The sequence below is a fragment of the Nymphaea colorata genome, chromosome 13 (assembly GCF_008831285.2).
Source record: "Nymphaea colorata isolate Beijing-Zhang1983 chromosome 13, ASM883128v2, whole genome shotgun sequence".
Classification (NCBI taxonomy): Eukaryota; Viridiplantae; Streptophyta; class Magnoliopsida; order Nymphaeales; family Nymphaeaceae; genus Nymphaea; species Nymphaea colorata.
In genome coordinates, this window is record NC_045150.1 from 6516909 (window position 1) to 6542560 (window position 25652).

A 25652-nucleotide genomic window follows, 5' to 3' on the forward strand; every position below is an offset into this window, starting at 1 on the left:
TCTTAGCCTTCTCATTTGCGTGTCCAGATCCAATAACTGTTACATCGGAATCGCATCCGACCCGAATCCGGAAAACGATGGAACTATTTCCCGCCAAAATCCAGGGGAAGGCAAAGCAGCGGGGAAGGACATAGAAGTAATAAATGACAAGTCCACGGGTAGTTAGGTAGATTTTCCCTAAAGAGGATCGCCTCGGCAAACGAGTCATTCTTTCCGTGCGATCAATTACTGCACCACTCCCCCATTGCTTTTTTCAATTCGAATATTTGTTTATTAATTTCCGCTTCATAAGTGCACTGTTGATTCTGTACAGAGTGCGACTTCTCCGGCAATCTTCGCCGTCGACTGCCCGTCGGCACCTTGCTGCTGCCCTGACTGGCCTCGCCTCTCTCTTTCCGGTGGGGCGGAGCAGTCGACGTATCCGAGTTTCTCTCGGCAGTGCGGCACGTCGCGCTCGCTCTGAGCCCCTCGATTTTCTGGAATGTCCTCGCGTTGCTCTTCTTCCTTTTTTTCTCGAAACTTTTCTAAAGGAACACTCTCTCTCTCTGGCTCTCTTTCTTCAGCGGTATCTTCTGAAGCTGGGAAAGTAGTGGTTTCCCGTTCAGTGGTTTCGTCGAAGGTAGAAAAGGGAAGTTCTGGTGAAGCGTGCTGAAGACGACGTCATTTGTACCTTGGGAAGGTCGAAGGGCTTCGGGGCCCCCGGAGGGTAAAGAAATTGGGTTTCTGAGGCCGGAGATTGATGTCAGTCCGGCGGATGAGTTTCCGGAGCCTGTGAATAACGGCGTTTCCGAGCGGTGGAACCTGATGCCGGTGCTCGGGCGCCTTTTTGGTGGGCGGAAGGTAGAGGATCGTCTCACATGGAATGGCAGATCTTGCTAGCTATGGGACTGCTGAGCGAGATGTCGAACAGGTTGTGACCGTCCTTCCTCTTCGATTTCCTTTCTGTTTTTGTTGTCCTTGCTAGTGTGCTCGAGCGTTTCTGTCGATTAAACAGGGCTGCTGGTGAGTTTGATCAGCAAGTGCCTTCATTTGAAGAATTTTCTTTATTTTTTGGTGAATTCCTTTCTGTTTTTCTCTGGCTTGATGTGTTTGTCTTTCCTTCCTATTAATTTTTTGATTTCAAAAGAGAAAACGATGCCAAGTACGCTTGGAAGTGAGGATGATCACATGGTTTTGCAAATAAAGTAAATTCAGCGAGTTCATTTTGTGTATTCTTGCTAAAGTACCATTTATGGTAAAAGAATTTGTACAGAAATTTGCTCTCCAAAATAACAGCTAAGCTCTTCAATCATTAAGGTTGCAGTCTACGACTCAGAGATGCGCATGTAACATTTCAACTATTTTATTAGTAACCGATTTGTGTGTGTGTGTGTGTGTGTATCTTTTTGTGCTGAACGAGGCAATAGAAACTGAGAGAGAACTAAGTACTAAATTTACTCGCTAATACGCTTCTATGAGACATACTGTAAGATGAGTTGAGTAATGAAGTCCTTATACCACATACATGCTTGGGTTGCACACTCCGGACATCCATGGTGCTGTCTGCCTATCTGGAAATGGAAGAAGTTGGTTATCACTCGAGTTATTAGAGTGAAGCAGATTTGGTGAAGCTACTTTCTTGGTTTCGTCCAGTTTGTATGGTGAACATTTTGTTGTCAATAATCTATGGCATGCAGAACACTGTAGGTGTTATGTAACGAAATGACATGCTATTTTTGTATAGCTTCTCCTAATTGCTGTGCAACTTTAATATTGCAGGTACATGATAGCTTGCTCGTACATTTAAAAATTGTGGTTTTCATTCCAGCCACTTTTCGTGTTCGGGGCTTTATTCCTACTAATGGTTTTATTCTTTCAAGGCTCTTGTTGCTTTGAAGAAAGGCACCCAGTTGCTGAAGTATGGCCGCAAAGGGAAACCAAAGTTTTATCCGTTCAGACTTTCCAATGTATGTTATGGTACCTATCGAATTGTTTCCTTGAGAATGGTTTTTAGTTCATATGCTTTTCTCCAGTGTATGGTCTGCCATTAAATTCATTGCTACTGTCATTCCTTAATGGAGCTTTTGATTGTGAGTTTATTTGGTGCATATAGTTGGTTACGAGATAATGTTAATAGGGAGAATATTTCAATAAGATTATGTTGCATTATGCCATTATCACTATCAGAGAGAAGATAAAATTTTCTTGTTTTGGATCATATGCACTGCGAACAATAATGGCTATAAAAACAAGCATATACAAGTAAATGAACTGTTGCAATATGTGAGGACGTGTGTACACAAACTCTTATTAAGGAGGTTGCTGCACCCATGTTCTGCCCTCATTCAGTATTGGTGCTACTCCAACTCACCAAGCTCAACTGTCAGCTATGATAAATGCAGCCAACTACGTATGCCATATCATGTGGGTAGTGATATGGGTACAGAGCCATTTAAGAACCTGGGTAGAGGGACACAGCCATATATATACATAGATAACAAAAATAAAACCCTAATCAAACAAAAACAATACATTCATGATTCATAATTTGAATTATCATGAAACGAACTACAAAGAAGTTCTGATCTGGTGCACAGAAAATTCTGATTTTATGTCAGAAAAAAATAAAATTATCAGAAACAAACAAATCCATATCATTTACATGCTAAAAATCATGTCTTATATACTAGCATGATAGCATTAAATTCAGCCAGCAAAAAATACACGATTTTGTCATTCTGTGGTAGCAGATTCATATCGTTGCATGCCACAGAAAAAGGAAACCTTTAAGAAAGGAAGATCATGGAGAGAAAATAAGAATGAGAGAGGAGACAAAGAGAATAAAAAGCTGTTTAAGAAGACAAGGTTTGCTGGAGAGAGAAAATAACTAAATAAGCCTGTCGAAGACAACAGAGTTTGTTAGAGAGAAGAAAAAAATTGGCAGCAAAGAGTTGGTGGGACGCTGGACGCTGGAGATGTATTTTTGGAAAGCTTCGCTAGAGGATTTCTGCAGCTCAGCCCAGCAAGAGAGGCATCTTCTAGAGCCCTCGACATTTGACTTAGGTCGAGGGCTCGATGAATTTCTAGTCCAGTGTCACAGATATCACGATATTTTTGAAAGTATCGCGATATTAATGTAAAAGATAATAAAAATGAAAAAAAACGAGAAAAAATCGTGATATTTTGAAAAAATCAGCAACAAATATTTATTGCGATATTATCGCATTTTTTCATGATTTTTTCAATTTTCTATTTTTTAGCATTGATATTATCATGGATTCAAACATAAACTTAAAATAAATTATTTTCATCATTTTTGTTATCATTAAAACATTCCTAATGTCATTGTTATATAGTTTTATTTATGTTTTGTTATTCGTTTCTCATTTATTTCATTTATACCTAAATTTTTATTTTTTAAAATTGTTCGACGAAATTTTCCCTAAAAAAGCAACTTTGCCCATAGAAACCCGAGAAAAATTTCGCCTGATAAAAATCTGAGAACCATATTTGTGACACTGATTTCTACATTTATACAAGGGAATTTGAAACAAAAAAGCCCCAATCTTGGGATGAAACTAGACTCTTTTGTCGTTTCAAGGGTTGATAGGGTGGAAAAGAGGATGGATTCATCATGGTTAAACCTGCTTTGGCAGGATGTCCACACCTTCCTTGTTCAGGTGTGTCGACACTGGTACCCTCATAAATAAGGTGTCCATGTGAAATAGCATACATGTATATTAGGCTTGACCTTGTCTTGAGTTTTGTTTTACTAAAACATAACTTCATATATTCATTAGTTTAGTGTAATAAAAAATTTCCTTTTCTTTTTTTGCTTTCTACAATCTCTCTCTCTCTCTCTCTCTATATATATATATATATATATATATATATATATATCATAGTCACAAATAACATTTTGGAGTATAGTATGGTGAGCTTGAAAAAAAAGGGGAACATACGGTCATTTTTTAAAATAAAAAAACTAAAAATGAGGAAAAAATAAAATAAATGAGAAACTAATAACACAAACATCAAAAGATAAGTAGATTTGCAACAAATAAAAAATAGGAAATGAAAAAAAAACTGTTTGGCATTTAAAAAATAAAAAAAATGAAAAAGTAAAAAAATGCGAAAAAACGTGTTAAAAACACCTCTTTTTCGTTTTTAACGTTTTTTTTAAAAACATGTTTTTAAAAGTTTTAAACAACAATTTAATTTATTGCATTTTTTTCCACATTTTTTGTGACACTTATATATATATATATGTTTATGTGTATGTAATCTTCACTGCTACCTATAGTTTCTGATATGTGGAATGATCCAAGTGTCACTTTTTTTTTTCCTTCAAATTGCATGAGAAAATGAGAAAAGAAGGAAAAATGAAAAAGAGACATAATGATATATTTTTAATGTTTTTTTTTAACATTGCAAGGATTTTTAAGGAAAACATTCTGTTTGTACAAAAAACCTCACCAATAAAAACCTGGTGAGGATTATATGTAACGTGTTTGAACGATAGTTGGAAGCTTTTTTGGACTTGGTGGAACATATTTTGACAAATTTTAATTTGCATGAGATGTAACTAGATAATTTTCAAATATGATTTTTTTGCAACATTTAAATGGCTTTCATAGGAAAAAGTTCCTAATTTTCAATCTAATTTTTGCTTTCTTTGCAAGCCTAATGAATGACTCCTTAGTTGACTTCATATTTGTACTAACCTCTCTTTTTCTGTGCTCATTAACATCATTTCATAAAAACCAAAAGAATGTTTATATAGTCAGATGATTTCATGCCTTTCTTCTTCTCATAAATATATTGGTTCTTTTTGCACCTCATTAACATTATCACTTGTGATCGATTTACATGCTTTAATATCATGTCCTTTGATATTTTCAACATATGCTCTTTCACGTTGGATTCCTTTCTATGAGATACATAAATGAGCACAACATTTTCACCAGCTCTAGGATCTTTTATCTTCTTCTCTAAATAGGCCCATAAAGGTTGGTCTTTGTGTGATGCATTAGATGTAGTTGCTGATGCACATGTTAAACTTGTAGTAGACTTTAGGTTGTGTTTGGATGCACTCTATAAAAAACATTGTTCTGTTGAAAGTAGGTTTTGGAAAAACCTAGTTTTTAACTAGGTTTTGAACCTGGTTCGTGTATGTGTGCCAAGAGTAAATGATGCTTTCTGTAAAATAATTGAGGGTCCTATGTTATTCACGTTTTTTTTCAAAACATTGCTTTGTCAAGTCTAGGTTTTTACAAGCCCAAATTCTATTGTATCCAAATATTCCTTAAACAGTATTTTGCCTCCAAAATAGCGTTTAGAGGTGCCACCCAAACACATGTATAAAGATTCTCTTTTCTTTATTCACCATACTACGATAAAGGTAATGGAAACAAGTAAAATGTAATGAACATGAAATTCAACAGTGAAAAAGAAAAATGAATGTTGAACTTACTTAAAGTCTTAAATACAACTTACTACAAGACAATTTCAATAGGAATGCCAAAAAGAAGCAACAATGCTAAATTTAAATACATCTTGCTAATGTTAACAAGTACAAGCACAAGAAACATACAAAATTCTAAACTTATTGGAATTGTCATTTTTAATATACAACATTTTTAATGTAAACAAACTGAAGTGGTTGGTGGCAAGCCTTACTTTGCATACCATGGCTTGAACAACATTAAAAAAAAAAAATCAACGTTAGAACCATTTGCTATAAGCCATGATCCTATGGTTTGGGGGAACCGATATAAAATTTGTTTGTTGTATCCATTTCCATGGTTGCACATCTTAGAAATTTTCACATCAACAAGTAGAATGCATACAGAGGGCTGATGCTAGATACATGAATGCAAAGAACTAGTGAGTCGTTACTACCCTTGATACAAAGAAAAGGGACATTAAAGGCAATGAAAATAGGGAATTAAAAAAAAACTCAATAGGGACACTTAATATTAAGAAAAAACAGAATTGAACAAGAACATTTTGGCGGAGTATTCTCTTAACTGTCACCCCTTGCTCTAGAGAGTGCAGAGTACTTAACTTACAAAATCCAAAATGTAGCGGTCACTAGAATAAAATTTCAATTGAAATTGCAACATGGTCTTGAAATTTAAAATATAATGGCTATATTCTCATTCACAAACCAAAAGTACCTGTAGTTCATTCTCTTCATGAGAAAACACGTACACTTTTTTTGCATGGCCTTATGGGCTATCATCATATGGTCACTGCCTTTAGGCAGTCTTCATGGCCAGTCACAATATAGACTTGCTTGACAATTTTATTATCAGTAACTCTTGTAAATCTCGATTTTTTGACACGTGCTCAGTTAGAATTAGACTTAAGTAATATGCTAAACCAATAGAATCTAATGCAATTTCTGAACTTTTTATTCTCAATAGCAAATGAATGTGATGTAACATGACATGTTTTAAATTCTAATATATAGAATTCTTTCAAGTTAAATTTCTGTTTACTCGCCTTCTGTTATAAACCATTGTGACCATCAGTAAGCATATGTTAATTGTTATGATCATTTACTGATGTATTCATTCTAGTAGTAAACATAGCATATTACTTCTGTACAACAAAATATGGTAGACTAAAATCTGTTGTACCAGTTTAATATTATAACCATTCATCATTAAGGTAGACAAATTAGAATACCCATTAAATCAACCATAGTAAAAATCTGTTGTAACATTTAACATCATAATTCATTTACTATAAACATAGGCAAAACAAGATCATGTCTTAACCAGCCATAGTAAAATTCTGCTCGCTATGATGAAAACTCTAATCAATAAGATATTCAGGCACATCCTCGTGAGCAGTTTCACGTGTAGGCACAAATCTCACGTTCTAGGCAAAATTCCAGTCTACGATGGCCTCCAAATCCTCCTTTTTATTCAGTCTTATATCAAATACCTAATTTAATCTACTGATGGTTATTAGTTTTCTTTTCCTTTAATCAAAACTAGTTCTAATTAAGACTCAAAGGACTGACTATATACGCTCACAATGCCTGGAAATCAACTTTTTCATGCTCAATTATTCAATTGCTCCTTTCCAAAGCAGCCTATACGTGAAATTAAGATAAATCCCAAGGATGACTAACCGTAAACACCCAAGGAGCACTCTCAAACCAAGAGGACTTCATGATTCATAAATTCATCTCTGAAGTTACATGAAAATCAAGGTCTCCCACCCTATTAAGAGAGATTCTAATTTGAAGTACTAAACTTAAAGAAAGATTTACAAATTAGAAGAGAAAACCAAAATACCTCCTTGTTGCCTTTTTCTTCTTCTTCACTTCTCTCTCTCTCTCTCTCTCCCCGTTGTTCTCCTTCCACCTCTCTTGTGCTCCCTCTTTTACTCTCTAGTTCCCGCTCTCTCACTCTTTGTCCCTCGTTCTCTCCCTCTCACTCCCTTTCTTTCTCCTTCGCTAATTCTTGGTCTTTTACCAAATGAAGGAAGAGAGGGACAATAGGGCACAAAAGCCCTCTTTCCCTCTAATCTAATAAAATCAATCCATGCATTATACAAATTATCTAAATACCTCCTTTTTTAAAAATTTAAAAAGTTTCCTATTAATCCATTCATACAAGATACATACAGAACAATTTTTTCCTTTTATAAAAGAAATTTTTGAAATCAAGTATGGGTATCATGATATCATATCATCTTCTTATTCCCAGGTGGCGTCCTCCAGCAAATCAACCTATTATACTTTAACAAGTGGTACAACTTTTTTATGAACTAAGGAATTCTTATTCTCCACAATACCTATTGGTCTTATTGGATAAATCAGGTGACTCAGGTCCTCTTTCAACTGGACTAGTTTCTCTTTAAGAACACGTGAGAGATCATAGATAAATTTTCTCAACATTGACACGTGAAAGACATTGTGAATTCTTGACAATGCTATAGGTAGTTGAAGTTTATATGTTACATCTTTAATTTTCTCTAAAATGTGTATTGTAATAGAAATGAAGTTGTATTTCACATTTAAGATGATATGAAAGCAATATTTTAGGGGGAGCATCGAATTTTGCCACATTTGTTATCTCTTGTCACATTGCTCGGAAAATGCAAATAAAGTGGCACGAAGCTTTTCTCGCTCCAGTAATAGATATGTGGATCCCTAAGCGCAGGATAGGAGACATTCCTATAGTATATGAGTTTCAGATCCTGAATGAGACATTGCGTTTTCTATTGAGCTTGCCCCGGGAACACAACCCATTGCCATTATCCCCTATATGATGGTCCTGTTAAGTTTGTACAATATGGATCGGGTCACCCAGACCTGACCCATTTGATCCACACGCCCAACACATCATGGGCGGTGGCATACTTGTAAATCTTAATGTTATTTTGTGTATTTTATGATCTACCATAAATTGTGATTAGTATATAATGATAATAAGAGGCAGACATCATTTGTTGCTACTCTCTTTCATCTCTCTCTTGCTTGGACGTGCAGCCCACTTCTCTCTTCCTCCTCTTGCATCTAACTTCATTCGGTGGTTTGGTATTAAATATCAAAATTTTACATGGTATCAGAGCAGGGTTTTGCCACTGAGAATGTCTGGTAAGAATCTCTAATTTCTGCCCTAATCTTTGTTTCTTTTCTGCCCTAATTCTCAAATATCTATTTTCAGCCCTAACCCTAATCCCCAAATTTCTGCCCTAACCCTAATCCCCAAATTTCTGCCCTAACCCTAATCCCCAAATTTTCTGCCCTAATCTGCTCTAATTCTACCGTATTCCCTAATCTGCCCTAATCCTATTGTCTACCCTAATCCTACCGTCTGCCCTAATCTGCCCTAACCTTACCATCTGCCCTAATCCTACCGTCTGTCATAATCTGTCCTAATCTGCCCTATCGTCAGCTACCTAACCCTAATGTCAAAATTTCTATTTTCCCCCTATTTTCTGATTATTGGATTTATGGATCCCCACCACAATTCCAGCATCTTGGCGTCCAATTTCCTCTCTCAACTCATCTCACAAAAGCTAAATCATACCAATTATTTGACATAAAAACGTCAAATAGTCCTGTTCATCAAAAGTCATCGTCTCTATGGACATCTCAATGGCACCACACCTGCGCCACCTGAATGGATTATGCGAGAGGTGAAGAATGCTGTAGGGCAAGTTCAAGAGACCATTTCAGAAATCAATCCTGAATATGAGATGTGGATGGCTCGTGATCAATCTCTCGTTGCTTATATCACCTCCACACTATCAGATGAAGTTTTGGCGGGTGTTGATGATGATCTTTCAGCACTTGAGTTGTGGAATGTACTTGCTACCACGTATTCTCAAGTATCAGAAGCGAGATTTTAACAACTCACGAGGCAATTTTAGATATCAAGCGAGGCACAAGTTCAGTTTTGGAATATATACATGAGATAAAAAATGTTAGCGATCAGCTTGCCATCATCGGGCATCCAGTCAGCGACAAGGACAAGGTACAACAGGCTTTGAGTGGATTGGGGCCAGAATTTGATATTTTCTGCACTGCTTTAGAGGTATTGCATGTTCTTCCCTCTTTTGAAGACTTGAAAGCAAAATTGATTCAGCATGAAGCGAGTCGTGTACAACAACATGAATTAGTTCATTTTGGCAGTCACAATGTATTGGTCACTGAGACCTATGCTTTACAAGGAAGTCATCCAAGAGTTTGGAACTCACAGGCAGGGATGGGGAGAGGTATCTTTCCTACACCTAACACAAATGCACAGGCAAATGTACCACGAAGGATATCTACTTGTTTTTATTGCAATAAAAGAGGTCATGTGAAGTCAGAATGTTGGCATAATCCACAGAACAAGGGAAAACAGGTCAGGCGTGACAATAAGGCAGCAAGGTCATCTGTTTCGAACACGGCTGCGACATCCAAACATTTCTCCTGATGTGCAGCAGATTCTAATGACAACGTTGTCTAAAGTCAATCTCAAGCACAATGAGGAAGGACAATGGTATGTGGATTCTGGTGCTTCCACTCATGTAACTGGTGACGCAGGTAAGCTTTATAGTGCTCTCTTGGCTAGAGGCTCAGTCATCATAGGAGATGGTTCCCATCACAAAATATCACATATTGAAAATGCACACTTATCTATGGCTCATTCCTCAATACCCTTAAAGAATGTTCTTGTTGTTCCATATGTCAAGAAAAATATCATTTCTGTGTCAAAGCTTATTGATGATACTCATTCTTCTGTTGAGTTTACTCCTTCTATTTATGTTAAGGATGCTCAAACCAAGAAGACATTCGCTGAGGGTGTTCGCAAAGGAGACATGTACGTCATTGAAGAAGCTCCAAAAGTGTCTAAGTCTTGTGTTTCAGATTCATCATTTTCCAGTCATAGTGAAGTCAATATCACAGAGTATGATATGCCATCTCTTTGGCACGGTCGTTTAGCATATTGTAGTCGGTCTTTCATTCAAAGTCTTGTTGCAGACGGACTATTACAAAAGTCCAGTCTAAGTCTTGTCAGTGAGTCTAGCATGTGCTCAAGTTGTCATATTTGTAAGAGCCATGCTTTTCCTTTTCAATCAATCAATAAGCGAGCTTCGAAGTTATTTGACACCATTTATTCTGATGTTTGGGGGCCTGCTCCTATTTCTTCTTCTTCCGAGAGTAAATATTATGTTGTTTTCATTGATTCTTATTCTCGTTACACTTGGATTCACTTTATGAAAAATAAATCAGAAGTTTTTCGCTTGTTCACCCAATTCCACGCCTTGATCCAAATCAAATACTCTATTAATATCGTGCATTTCCAAAAGGCTCGACTCGTGGCTAGAGTCTTCACTCAGAAGTACGAGGAAGATTATGATGAGACTTTCAATCCAGTCATCAAGATGGGAACGATTCGGGTTATCATCTCTCTTGTCGTCTCATATGGCTGGAATTTATATCAGTTGGATGTTAAAAATGGAAGAAGTTTATATGAAACAACCTCCAGGATATGCTTCCAATGATCCAACCAAATGGGTGTGCAAATTACAAAAATCGCTGTATGGGCTTAAGCAAACATCTCGTTCATAGTTCGATAGATTTTCTCTCCATATACAGCAGGCTGGTTTCCGCAGAAGTTCACTTGATCATTCCTTATTCATCTATTATTCAGGTGAATACCACTTGGCTACTCATATATGTCGATAACGTAGTTCTTATTGGAAATTCTTCATGTCATATATCCCATGTTAAGGAGGTATTGCAACAAGAATTCAAGATGAAAAATCTCGGTGAACTACGGTATGTCTTGGGTGTTGAACTGGATAAAAAAGGTGGCACATTAACTCTTACACAACATAAATACACTCTTGAGTATAGTTAGCATGTTGCAATATCTCACTTTTACACACCCAGACATAGTATATGCTGTGAATCAAGTCTCTCAGTTCATGCACGCACCCACAGAAGGGCATATGGATGCTACCAAACTTATTTTGCGTTATCTTAAATCTACTCTTGGGGATTGTCTCATCTACACAAGATAGTCAACTGTTTTGCATGACCACAACATTTCCATTTATACTGATGCAGATTGGGCAGGTGATCTAGATGATAGACGATCAGTTTCCGGTTATTGTCTTTTCCTTGATTCCAATCTTATTTGTTGGAGTAGTAGGAAACAACGTGCAGTTGCCAGATCTAGCACTGAGGCAGAATATAGGGCAATGGCTGCATGCACAGTTGAAACTTCATGGTTACTTCATTTGCTTGGGGAACTTTCTCTTCCCATTGTTCAGTCACCTCTATTTTGTTACAACCAAAGGGTGATCAAGATTGCCTTCAATCATGTTCTACATAATCGCAGTAAGCATATAGAAATTGATCAACATTTCATTCGTCAAAAGGTTGCGGAAGACGAAATTGTTCCCACTTATATATCCACGTCTGAACAAGTAGCTGATCTTTTTACCAAGGGACTCATAGGGCATCATTTCTGGGAATTAAAGAACAAGTTATGCATGATCAAACCCCATTCACAATTTGAGGGGGGCTGTTAAGTTTGTACAATATGGATCGGGTCACCCAAACCCGACCCATTTGATCCACACGCCCAACACATCATGGCGGTGGCATACTTGTAAATCTTAATGTTATTTTGTGTATTTTATGATGTACCCTAAATCGTGATTAATATATAATGATAATAAGAGGCATATGTCATTTGTTGCTGCTCTATTTCATCTCTCTCTTGCTTGGACGTGCAGCCCACTTCTCTTTCATCCTCTTGCATCTAACTTCATTCGGTGGTTTGGCATTATATATCAAAATCTTATAGGTCCATGCAGAATTAAAAGGATTAGAAGTCCAATTACAAGGATTTGTAGATAAGAAGTTCATTCGGCTAAGTCTCTTTTGGGTGATATGTGCTATTTGTGAAAAAGAAAGATGACATACTCAGGTTGTCTATTGATTACAAACAGTTGAATAAATTGACTATATGAAACAAGTATGCCTGCCGCTCATAGTTGATTTTTTTGATCGACTTAAAGGTGCCCGTTTGTTCTCTAAAATTGATTTGTCACCCGAGTATCATCAGTTGAAAAATAAGGACGTAGATGTGCCTAAGACCACGTTCCAGATTCGGTATGAGCATTATGAATTCTTTGTGGTGTCGTTTGGTTTGACTAATGCCCGCAACCTTCATGGACCTAAAGGGTTTTCAGACCATATTTGGATTGAGTTAATTATTTTTGTTCATGATATTGTAATCGACTTGAGAAGGAAAGAGGAACACAAAGAACATCTCAGGCTCACGTTATTTTTACTAAGAGAAAATAAGTTGTATGCCAAATTTGCTAAATGTGAATTTTAGTTTGAGAAGTCATCAATGTGGACCCATCGAAAGTGGATGTAGTACTTAATTGGGAGCAACCCACTTCTTCTACGAAGATTCGCGGTTTCTTGGTTTAACGAGTATTATATGAAGCTTCTAATAGCTAAGAAGGAAACTCATGTTTGCCATAGTGCTTGTTCTACTTGAAGAAGGGGTTGGTTTTATCATATACAATGATGCCTCTCATAAGGTAGTGAGGTGTTTTAATGGAAAGTGTCAAAGTAATAACATATGTATCCCAATAATTAACAAGATATGAAGAAAATTATCCCACACGACTTGGAAGTGCCTGCCAAAGATTAACCAAGGAACAGATGCATTGAGTAGAAAGAGTTCGTGTATTATCCTCACGTAAGGGCTACACTACATGTCTTCCACTCTCTTTGAAAATGTGAACTTTAAGAGCCGACTTGGGAATTGATAGCTTGGGAGCTTTATGTGCACAACTGCAGGTTCAGCCCGTCCTCTATGAACGAATAAGAGAATTTTAGGCCCATGATAAAAATTTGTGACAGATGATTCAAACAATGAAAAGCGGAGAAAGGCAAGGGGTTTAATATAAAAGAAGAAAATACATTGATATTGGGGTATAGAGTTTGTGTACCTAATAAACAAAACTTAAACAGGTGATTTTAGAAGTACACACCTCAAGATGTGCTATGCACTTGAGCAGCACAAAGATTTGTTGAACTCACAAAGAAAGTTATTGGTGGCTTGGTAGGAAGAGAGGGATAGCAGAATATGTTTCTAGATGTTTTGCATGGTAGATGATTAAAGCAAGATATCAAAGGCCTGCTGGGACGCTATAGAATCTCCCCGTACCAGAATGGAAATGAGACACGTTATTATAGATATTTATTTGGAATGAGAATAATTCTATCTGGGGAATCATGATCGTGTCACTAAATCCACACATTTCTTGACCATTAAGTGGAAAGTCACCATTGACAACTTGGCCCAATTGTTTGTTATAGAAATTGCAAGGTTACGTGCTGCTTTGTATCCATAGTTTCCAATCGAGACCCCTACTTTACCTCCAAATTTTGGCCCACTTTCCATTTAGCTATAGGAACTAGGTTGAATAAGTACAACTTTCCACCCATAACAGATGGACAGACAAAACAAACAATTTAGACATAAGATGTTATGTCACTCACCTGTGTGCTGGAGTTTCAGGGTTCATGGGGATAACATCTGCCCCTAGTGGAATGTATTTATAACAATAATTATTAGTTTAATATTGGAATGACACTTAATGAAGCTCTTGATGGTAGGAAATGCATAACATCAGTGGGTTGGATGAAGTGGGAGAGAGAGAACTTCGAGGGCCAGAATTGGTGCAAATGACCATATATAAAGCCAAGTTGATCAAACAAAATATGAAAGCAGCTCAAGATTGAACAAGGACTTATGCGGATAATAGACATACAGATCTTCAATTTGAAATGGAAGATAAAGTCTTCCTCAAAGTGTTGCCTTGGAAGGGAGTAACTAGATTTGGTAAGAGTTTCAAACTAAGCCTGAGGTATTTTGGGACATGAGATTTTAGAGAGAATTGAAGATATAGCATATGAACTCCAATTCCCTACTGAATTATCAAGAATTCACAATGTTTTTTATGTATCAATGTTATGAAAATACATCTTTGATCCATCACTTGTTAAAGAATAACTAATACAATCAAAGGAACACTTGACTTATCCATTGACATCGATAGGTATTATAAAGCAGAAAGATTCATTGGCTCATGAAAATGACATACCATTTGTGAAGATACAATGAACCAATTTGTTAGAGAAGGATGCCATCTAGGAACGAAAAGATGATATGAGATCGTGAAGGGGCTTATTAGAAAGTTCTAAAAAAAAGGTTTTTAAGAATTTTATAAATACCACTTCCTCTCCTCTTCTTTTGAAAGTGAGGGTTAGAAAGTAATAAAGAGGGAGACATGGAGAGAACAAGATGCAGTGGGTGCAAGAGAGATGGAAGTGTGAGAGATGGAGCTCGTGAGACGAAGAAGGAGAATGAAAGGGGTGAAGAGAGAGAGAGAGAGAGAGAGAGAGAGAGAGAGAGAGAGAGAGAGAGAGAGAGAAGAAGGAGGTGGGCAACAAAGTGGTAATTTTCTTTCTCTTTTAAATTGTAATCTTTCTCTAAATTCAGTAGTTTAAAATTTAAATTAGAGATTCTCTTTTAATAGGGTGGAAGACTTGATTTGTATGTAACTTGAGAGATGATTTTATGAATCGTGAAGTTCTTGTGGTTTGAGAGTGCTCCATAGGTGTCTATGACTCTATAGTTAGTCATCTTTGCGGATTCCTTTTGAGTTCAAGTGTATGTTTTCTTTCAAATGATGAATTGAATAATTGAACATGAAAAAGTAAATTTTCAGCATGGTTTATAGGAAGACATTCTGTTTGCCTAACAAAGGGGAACGGGGGTGTATATGTCGGTCCTTTGAGAATCGTAATTGTAATTGGTTTGATTAAGAGAAATGAAATCTAATAACTAGCAGTAAATTAAATTGGGTATTTGGTATAAGGCTGATCAAAAAGGAGATTTTGAGGCCATTGTAGATTTCGATTTTATTTAGAACATGAAGGGTGCATGTGTTTGAGGATTTAGTTTCTTTATTTGTTGGAATAAATTGCATTTTTGCAATTAAGGAGAGGTATTGAAATGTAATACTGGTGTTTTTGGGAATTTTTATTAGTTAAAATTTTAATAATTGCAAAAGGGGTGGTTTGGGCAGTTGTGGCGCCAAATGGGATTTGTAATTAGTGGGACTGCTGTACATGTTGTGGCCTGTGGGATGGGTGAAGATCACTTGTTGAGGTTCATGACTAATCATATTATTTAACTACAATTAGGTGGGCTGGCATGCAAAACCGCACCCGAGGATGTGCTTGGAGATCATACTAAATAGAACTTTTTCATCTAGGTGAGGAGATTTTAGTATGACTGATTAAGACAATCTTAATTTGCCTATGTTTATAGTAAATGGATTATGTTGTTACATGTTACAACAGGTTTCTAGTATGACTGATTTAATGTGTTAAAATTTTTTTAGCTTAATGAAAAATGAATGATATTAAACTCTTATAACAGATTTTAGCGTATGTTGTTTTATTATATAATAGTGAATTTCTGTGCTTAATACTAGAAAGAATGCATTGTTAGATGATCATAGTAGCTAATGTGTGGTTATTGATTGTATATTGGCCTTATATTGTATGGTAGTAAGTAAAGATTTAATATGAAACCTTTTGTCTATATGTTGGAAAACATGTTGCATCCCATTCATTTGACTGTTGAGAATAAGAATGTCTAGAGATTGAATTAGAGTCTGTTTGGTTGTCTTAATGCTTAAGACCAATGTCTATTTGAGTATGTGTCAAAAGAATTGAAATTTACAAAAGTTAATGATAATAAAATTATCAACAAGTTTCTATCGTGACTAGCTGCTAGAGGTGCCTAAGGGCAGTGACCTTATAATGCTAGCCTGCAAGGATTATGGCTCTTGTGGGGTGAGGAATGAGTTGTCTTAATGTTCCTTAAATGGTTAACTTGCTGCTAACTTTGGATTCTAAGAATTAACAAATGGAAACCTTGGGAGGCAATGTTTTCAACTTTTTAGAAGTTTGAATTGAATAGAAATAGGTCACTGTTCGCAAGATTTCACAAAGGAGCAAGTTCTTCAAGAGTAGATGCTCAATGGAGAGCGAGTCTTCCCTGAGGCGACAAAGCGAATTATTAAAGAGAGAGCAATAAAAGAAAATCAAGAGTTTATTGTCAAGAGATAAAGAACTAAGTTTAGTTTAACTTCAATAGAAATTTGATTGTGTATTAGCATTGTTTTACTTGTCGTCTTGTTAGATTGGTTTGATTGATTTGATTACGAACATATAACTTGTTGTTGTCTATGTAAATGTTATGGTGATGTGTTTTATCAGCGATTGTCTAAAACACATTCATTAATGAAGATTGGTTCAATTGATTTTGTTATGAACATATAATTTCGTTTTGTCTACTTACATGTCAAGTTGATGTTGTTTACCATCGATTGTCTTAGACACTCGTTAATGAAGTTTGGGTCGGTTGACTTGATTGCGAACATATTACTTGGTATTATCTACCTAAATGTCAAGTTAATGTTATTTATCATCGACCATTTTAAACACATTCATTATTTAAGATTGATTCAAATGTTTTGATTATGAACATATAACTTGGTGTTGTCCACGTAAATATTACATTGATGTTATTCATTAACTGTAAATCCGCTCATTGGGTCACTAGAGCTCACTATTTAAGTATTTTCTCTTTCAGTTGAGTGAGATAGTGCTTTTGAGCATGGTGGCGAAGTGTTAGTTTTTGTCAAGCCCTTAAATTGCCACTGTAAATATACTTGCATGACATGTATAGAGAGTGTGTTTTCTCTCATGAAGAGAGTGAACTTTTATTTTTGGTTTATGAATGAGAATATAGATGTTATGTTCTAAACTTCTAACTTATGTTATAGCTTCAAATTGAAATTTTATCATCATGTCCATTACATTTTGGAGCATTGTCATTGACCTTGGATCAAATTATTCTTTTGTATATCTTAGAGCTGCTGCTTGTTAAATTGAAGAGTGGTCTTTTGCATTCACATTTGATAGTGCCCATACCCTTTAAGGGATGTTGTACTGGTCGATTTTTTTTGGGATGTATTTCAGATAGTCGTTGATATGATATCTATGCAAATTCAAGAACTTGAAGTGATCTTAGACATGAATTATTTAGCAAAGTATCATACCTGAGTCCTCCTAATGTGTGTGTGTGTGTGGAAGAGAGAGAGAGAGAGAGCTGTGGGACAATTTTTTAATGGGAAAGTTACTATATTGCACATAGATTTTATTCTTGTCTTCTAGGCCACTATGCCATGATGTCGTTCAGGCATAATTCTGAAGTCTTGCTGAATTTGGCATATATTTTATACAAATTTTCATATGCTGTAAAGTGTCTTATAAAAGACCCCAGCTTGTAAATCAGAGATTTGTACATGCTTTACTATCTCCTTTTATAGTACCCGATGATTGAGTATCATATGATTCTGTCATCTCAGGATGAATCAACTTTGATATGGTATTCGGGTGGTGAAGAAAAAAAATTGAAGATTGCTTCTGTGTCCAAAATCATTCCTGGACAAAGAACGGTTAGTTGTGACTTGTTCATCAAAATGCCCTCACTACATTAGATTTTTCATGAAAGGTTGTTGAAGTTATCATGATCTATCAAAATAGCATTCCAAATTGTCTTTATTCTTGTTGGACAAAATCTATGGTTGCTGTTAATCAAATTTGATCTGTTGTTTCCAGCCAATTTTCAAACGCTATTTGTGTCCTGAGAAGGATTACTTGTCCTTTTCGTTGATATATGACAATGGTGAACGGTCTCTTGATCTGGTAGGTTCATGTTCAGTGTTTCTGTTTATGCATTAAATATGCTTCTTCATTATGCTTATGGATTTATTTCCTTAGGTCTGCAAGGATAAGATTGAGGCTGAAGCATGGTTTGCTGGATTGAAGGCATTGATTTCTTCAGGTCAGCATGAGCGATCAAAAATTGATGGCAGGAGTAACAGAGGCCTATATTTCGATGTAATTTTTGTTCTCTCTAAATTGGACCTAGTGGTTCGTATATAACTGTGTAAAACTTTTTGTTCACGACACTATATTGTTAGTCTCTCTCTTTTCTCTCTCTCTCTCTTTATATATATATATATATATATATATATATATATATATATATATATATATATATATATATATATATAATATAATATATATTTTTATATATAAACAAAGAGAGAGAAAGAGAGAGAGAGAGAGACTCATAATTGCTAGATATTAGATGGATGAGGAACAATCTTGGCCCTCGATCTTTTTCAGTTTGATGGTTGCAAGAAAAATATGGGGAAAAAAGTCGACACAGGTGCTTCATGACGAAAATGCCCCATAACCTTTTTCTCCTTGTTTCCTTTCAACCACTGATATGGAAAAGATTAAGGACTGAGATTGTTCCTTATCCATCCAACATTTACATGTCTAGCATCTATATCTATCTATATATATATATATATATATATATATATATATTTGTGTTACATATTTATAAATTATATACACACAGATAATTTAGATATAACCTCAGTTCAAACTGAAAAAAGCACTTTGTAGTATCCAATTAAAAATGTTTATATTTTTCAGTAATACATCCTTGATTATTGATGCTAGATTTATTGCCCACAGTTGTTAAATTTTTATCGCCCTATCTTAAATGACTTAGAAACCAACAAAAATAATTAATTGTTATCTTGTTTGAATTTATTCGTCACTAATGGTTTGATTTAGATTTTTTTTCCTTCCCTACTCTTAAAATCGGAAGAATTACAAGCAAGTGATTTTTGCGAGGATTTTGATGAAAAATAGGTGCATCTATATAAATTCTTAGAGGCATGCTCCTTTAGCTCTTTGTAGTGGTTTTCTAAATAAAAAATTCTTTTATGTTGATAGATTTTATGTGGTATCGTGAACTTCATCAAAATAATGTATGCAAAAAGTTTTGATTAACCATGTGTGCTACCGTAGGCTCTGTTAAATTAACGTATAAAATGGTTCATAAATCTTTTCCTTCCATTAGTTCAATGTTCTTCTACTCTGATGCACTAGATATACTCCCAAAAAAGAGTTTAAGTATTTTCACGATAAATTTAAGTAAGTTTCAGCAAATTTTCTAAATACTTAATTCGGGTAATAAATTTTCTTGATAATCTTTTTCACTGTTTTGCTTCTGTGCATTGTATGGACTTTTTTCTGGGGCACATGCATGTGTATGTCTGCTATGGCTGGTTGTACATGCAACCTCATTGGGATCCCATGATCCAAGTTGTTTTGACCTAATCTGATGGCATAGACATATTTATTATGTTCATGAACCTTTAAGTTAGCCTACTTGTATTTGTGACAAAAAAAATGTTTCTTGAGCCTACCAAATTTGATGAATTTTTCATCTTTTTTTTTGTTTTTGGATACCTGAAAATCCTCTGTACATTCTGCTGATTCAGAAGTTAATCTTCCTAAACAAGCAGTGTAACGGTCAGATTTTAAAGTTTACTACGTCATTTGCATATCCAATATATATATAGTGTGCGTCTCAATGATAGGCTGTTCCTCATTTACTCCTCTTGAGACTGGATATGCCTCAACAGCTTAAATGAGAGACCATGTTTTTAATTGTTACTATCTGACTAACCATTTACTGGACGAAGAGGAGAGAGTTTCTCCTCAAAGATGCAGTAACTATGGATTGCAATCTTGCATGGGGTGTTTCTCCATCTCTCTCTCTCTCTCTCTGTGTGTGTGTGTGTGCTGCATGGACGATGGATGCTCTATTGCAGCCTTGCTCGTAGTACATGATGGCATGGTGCAGCATCATGCCACATGAATAGAGTTCTATCTCTCTCTTTTTCTCATTAGACCTTTCAGACGCTGGCTAATTTCTTCTATTGTTCTTGTTTTCTTTTTCTTCTTAATTTGCTTTTCCTGACACCAGTTAAGATTTTATTTTATGTATTTTTCATTTTGTCTAAAATATGTTAGTCTTCAGTTTTGATGCAATCTGCAATTGTTAAAACTTAAAGCATAATAGCTCCATGCGTTTACCCTAGCATACTAACAGTAGGTCAGTGTTGCTTTAGTTTGAAGCCTACTTGTCATGAAGATAAATACGCAAACATGGTTAGCGACAGCTGGTTTGGCCCATAAGCCCAATATTTCCTCCATGTTCAACTTGCTTTTATAATTCATATCCAAGCAGTATGTCTCAATCATGGTTGCACACATTGTCACAAATTTTGCTGTTTTCTTTCTTTGAGAAAAAAAAAGAGCAAGAAAATACTGGAAAATGAGAAAAAAATGAAAAAGTCATGATATTTTGGAAGAATTACAAAACTAAAATATCTCATTTTGTCACCTTTCTTGGCGTTCGTTTATAAGAATGTTTCTTAATATACTTTAAAATTTTTCAGGTTTATTTTTAACATTTTAACGATTGTGTAGAATTTTTAATTTTTTATCAATGTTCTGTAAGAAAACAGTAAAATACTCCAGTATACTTTCAATGCATGTTCCTTTAATGTTTAATTTGGGTTTCTTTTGGAGACTGCCTAATCCTGCCTACGTTTTGGGATGCTCTGGGCAGCTCCTAGCTCTTTTGACTATATCGATATATCACAAATATTTGTCTTCAATGTCCTTGTTGAGAAAAGATGAGAGAAGAAAGCTGTAACTCTGCCTCAATTGTTTTTAATCCAGGAGGACTGGAAGATTAAATTTCTGAGAAATATGAATAACTTTTTTGTATTTGGCCTTCACCCCTCTTGCTAACATTCTGTTTTTTTCTGGGGAATTTTCAGGGTAGTGGTGATTTTACTTCTGACAGTCAAAGCGAGAACTCCCTTGCTAAGACACTAGAGACTAGATCAGACAAATGTTCGAAGAACTTGAATAGACCTCTCTCTGATGAGAACTCCACAAATGCTGTTAGATCATATATAGGGACAGACAATACAAATATGCAAGTTAAAGGAGCAAATTCTGATGCTTTTCGTGTCAGTGTCTCAAGTGCCCTTAGCTCTTCCAGTCAGGGTTCTGCTCAGGATGATTGTGATGCTTTTGGAGATGTTTATATCTGGGGACAAATTTTCTGTGATGCCTCCTTGCTTAATGGAAATGTTGTGACTCCTAGAACTGACTTGTTACTTCCTAGGTCTCTTGATTCAAACTTAGTTTTAGATGTTCATGCTGTCTCTTGTGGGGGTAGACATGCTGCTCTTGTTACCAGACAAGGAGAAGTATTTACATGGGGTGAAGAATCTGGTGGACGACTTGGGCATGGGGTTGGAATGGATTCCAGTCAGCCTCAACTGGTTGAATTGTTTACAACCTGCAATGCTGACTTTGTTGCTTGTGGTGAGTTCCATACATGTGCAGTTACTATGGCTGGTGATCTTTTCACTTGGGGGGATGCCACACATACCGCTGGACTTCTTGGCCATACCAGTGAAGTTAGCCACTGGATACCGAAGAGGGTTTGTGGGCCTCTAGAGGGAATTCAGGTTGCAGGTTTGTCTTGTGGTACATGGCACACTGCCTTGATTACTTCAACTGGACAATTGTATACGTTTGGTGATGGAACATTTGGCGTACTGGGGCATGGTGATCGGACAAGTGTTCCATTCCCACGGGAAGTGGAATCTCTGAAGGGCTTGAAAACAATTGCAGTTGCATGCGGAGTGTGGCATACGGCTGCTGTGGTTGAAGTAATCGTGACACAGTCTAGTGTCACTACTTCATCTGGGAAGTTGTTTACCTGGGGTGATGGAGACAAGAACCGTCTTGGTCATGGAGATAAAGAAATCTGGACTGTTCCTACTTGTGTACCTTCTCTTATTGAGTATAATTTCCACAAAGTGGCATGTGGCCACAACCTTACAGTTGGATTGACTACATCAGGACGTGTTTTTACTATGGGAAGCATGGTTTATGGGCAACTCGGCAATCCCAGGTCAGATGGAAAGGTACCCATCTTGGTAGAAGATAAATTGGCAAATGAATCCATTGAAGACATCTCTTGTGGCTCCTACCATGTCGCTGTGCTGACATCAAGAAATGAAGTTTACACCTGGGGAAAAGGAGCCAATGGAAGATTGGGCCATGGAGACATTGAAGATCGTAAAACTCCCACACTCGTTGAAGCTTTGAAAGATAGGCATGTTAAACATATATCTTGTGGTTCAAATTTTGCTGCAGCTATATGTCTTCATAGATGGCTATCTGGAATGGACCAGTCACAATGCTCAGCATGCAGGCAGACATTTGGTTTTACAAGGAAGAGACATCATTGCTACAACTGTGGACATGTGCATTGTCATTCTTGCAGCTCTAAAAAAGCCCTAAGAGCAGCTTTATCACCTAATCCAGGCAAGGCATACCGTGTTTGTGATTCATGTTATTTCAAACTTAACAAAATATCAGAAGCTGGTGGTCCGTCAAGCAACAGGAAGGCTATCCTGCCTCGTTTGTCAGGTGACAACAAGGATAAGTTAGATAGGCCTGAGAATAGAACTTCAAAGTCAGAGCTTGTTGAATGTATAGATTTCAAAACAGAAAAGCATGGAAAGAGACCTGATTCCTTGTCAGTTTTACCCTCTCAGATGGCTAATTCATTACAGTTGAAAGATTTTTCTGTTTCAAGCACAGTGACAAATGCTGTTCATAAACCAGTCAATGTACCTCTAAAGTCTGGAATAAATTCTGCAGCTGTTTCACCTTTTTCCAGGAAGTCCAGTCCACGTCGTTCTGTGACACCTGTCCCTACAACAGGTGGGATTTCTTTTTCAAAAAGCATTGCTGATGCACTTAAGAGAACAAATGAACTTCTAACACATGAAGTGCAGAAGCTACAGGCACAGGTAAGTGGAATTATTTATTGAACTTCAATTTAGCTTTTTAGCTTGGAAACCAAATTATAGATTTGTGCCCCTTGTTCTAGGTTGACAGTCTGAAACAACAATGTGAACTCCAAGATTATGAGTTGCAGAAATCAGCGAGGAAGGCTCAGGAAGCCATGTCACAGGCTGCTGAAGAATCTTCAAAATGCAAAGCAGCTAAGGAAGTCATTAAATCATTAACTTTGCAGGTGATTTATTAGTCAGCTTTTAGTTGAGAATCAGTAATTTTGCTCCATTAGTAGGGTATTCTTTACTCTCTTTGTTAAGGTTAAAGGAACAATATAAAAAAAGGCTGTGATACCTGTAATCTGTTAAAAAGGAAAAGTTTGGGTGTTGAAAGTGAACAAGTTAATCATGGATGTCGAAAGTGCACAAGTTACAAAATGGGTTTCTTGATTGAATGATTCAAATCACTTCAGACATCGTTTTGGTAGGCATTACTCTGCTGTGTGCTAAACATACTTGTATTCAGGAAACCATTCATTACCAATTCATGGTATGACGCCCCTATTCATCAAGCTTTTGGAACTTCGTGGGATCTATTTGCTTCATTTTGTTTTGACATGCTTTGCTGATTATATTTCTGTGCTTCTCTCATTGGTGGAATCAGCTGAAGGATATAGCTGAGAGACTCCCGCCTGGGGCTTACTGTTGTGATGATATAAGGCCAATCTTCTTGCCTGACACTGTTGAAGCAAACTCCACTCGTCATTCTGATGCTAAGGAAGTGAACCATCATGTAAATTACGTGAACCATGGTACACGTATAGAATCTCTGACATTGACTGGATTTCAGAGGGGGTTGAATTTTTCGGGAGATGACCAACTTGATACCAGCACAAGAAATTCACACACGCAAGATCCAAAATTGCACCATTCTAGTGGTGAGTTGGGGCTGGCCAATTCAGTTATGCAAAGCGGTGAAGAAAAATTGTCACCAGCCAATGGTTCAGCAGAACATTCCGGGACAGAATCAGAGACAGTTCAGAGCTGGCAAAATGGTGCGGGCCTCTTGTTGGACAGTAATAATCAGGTGGAGTCAGAAAAAGTAGAACAATATGAACCGGGCGTATATATAACTCTGTTGACTCTGCGAGATGGAACTAAAGACATCAAACGAGTAAGATTCAGGTAATCATCTATAGTCTGTCTTTTTAACTGTTTACTTTTCACATTTAAGTATCAATTTTGAGATGGTCAGATGGCCTAATTGTTCAGTGTTTTTCATACAAAAGACAATCCTTTTCTTATTCAACTTTCTTGGCTCAGTCGCAAGAGGTTTGCCGAGCACCAGGCGGAAACTTGGTGGTCAGAGAATCGAGAAAAAGTGTTTGCCAAGTACAGTATTGGGGGAGAGGACAAGTCCTTGATTCGGATATCAGCGGATGCTGGACCCTGACAAATTTAGTTCAGTTACTGATTAAAAGAATCTAACGGCATTGCCGATGTCGCCATTTGCAAAATGAATGCAGCGGCCAAAGCCAGTGGCTCAGGACTTTTGTTCCTGCCAAAACTTGCCCCTTAGGCACTGACAGGAATTAACGGCATTATCAATGTTACCATTTACAAAACAAATGCAGCGGCCAAAGCCAATGGCTCAGGACTTCCATCCCTGCCAAAGCTTGCACCATAGGCACTGACAGGATTATAAAGAGGATATGTACATACATTTTCCATGTCAGTTTTAACAATTGCCTGTCTGCATATTTTGCTTTTTTTTTTTTGGGCTCTCCCTTTGTCCTGCTGTATTAAGTGTACATATATTTCTCTTAAGATATAAGTTGGGAACCATTTTAGTGTGCTTGCCGTTTTCTGTCAAAATGTATTAAATAGTAAAATGCCAGTCTGATACTGTTTGACCTGAGCCTTTCAAGCTCTAGAGATGGCCGTGTCTCCTCATCCTACAATGTAACTCATTGGAGCTTGCTGTGCTGCGGCCTTCTACGTTCTACCATGGGGCTGTGGGAGAGCAGGTTTTGACTTGAAATCTAATTGCATTCTTTGGTGTTTCCAGACACGGATAAGCCTCATATGGTGCCGTCATGGTACTAAATTAGCGTTATTTGAAGACATGTTTCTATAACAGAATTTAACACATTAAGTTCTGTAGAACGTTTTAAACAGATTATACCTATCCATATTTTGCTACTATTGCATTCAGGATTCCCGTTATATGCTGCCTGTTGATTTCATACTCCACCTTCCTTGCAATCGCTTTGACTCTCGCTTCATGA

General features: G+C 36.6%; 1 protein-coding gene across 1 annotated transcript; it reads left to right on the forward strand.

The window, feature by feature from the left end:
* Nucleotides 1–248: 248 nt before the first annotated feature.
* LOC116267251 (PH, RCC1 and FYVE domains-containing protein 1-like) lies at nt 249–25221 on the forward strand. The gene is made up of 9 exons (XM_031648878.2): nt 249–910; nt 1860–1946; nt 17971–18060; nt 18224–18310; nt 18386–18505; nt 21322–23379; nt 23460–23606; nt 24029–24549; nt 24688–25221. The coding sequence occupies exons 1-9, from the start codon at nt 863–865 to the stop codon at nt 24815–24817; spliced, it is 3288 nt and encodes a 1095-aa protein (XP_031504738.1). The 5' UTR covers nt 249–862; the 3' UTR covers nt 24818–25221.
* Nucleotides 25222–25652: the final 431 nt, after the last annotated feature.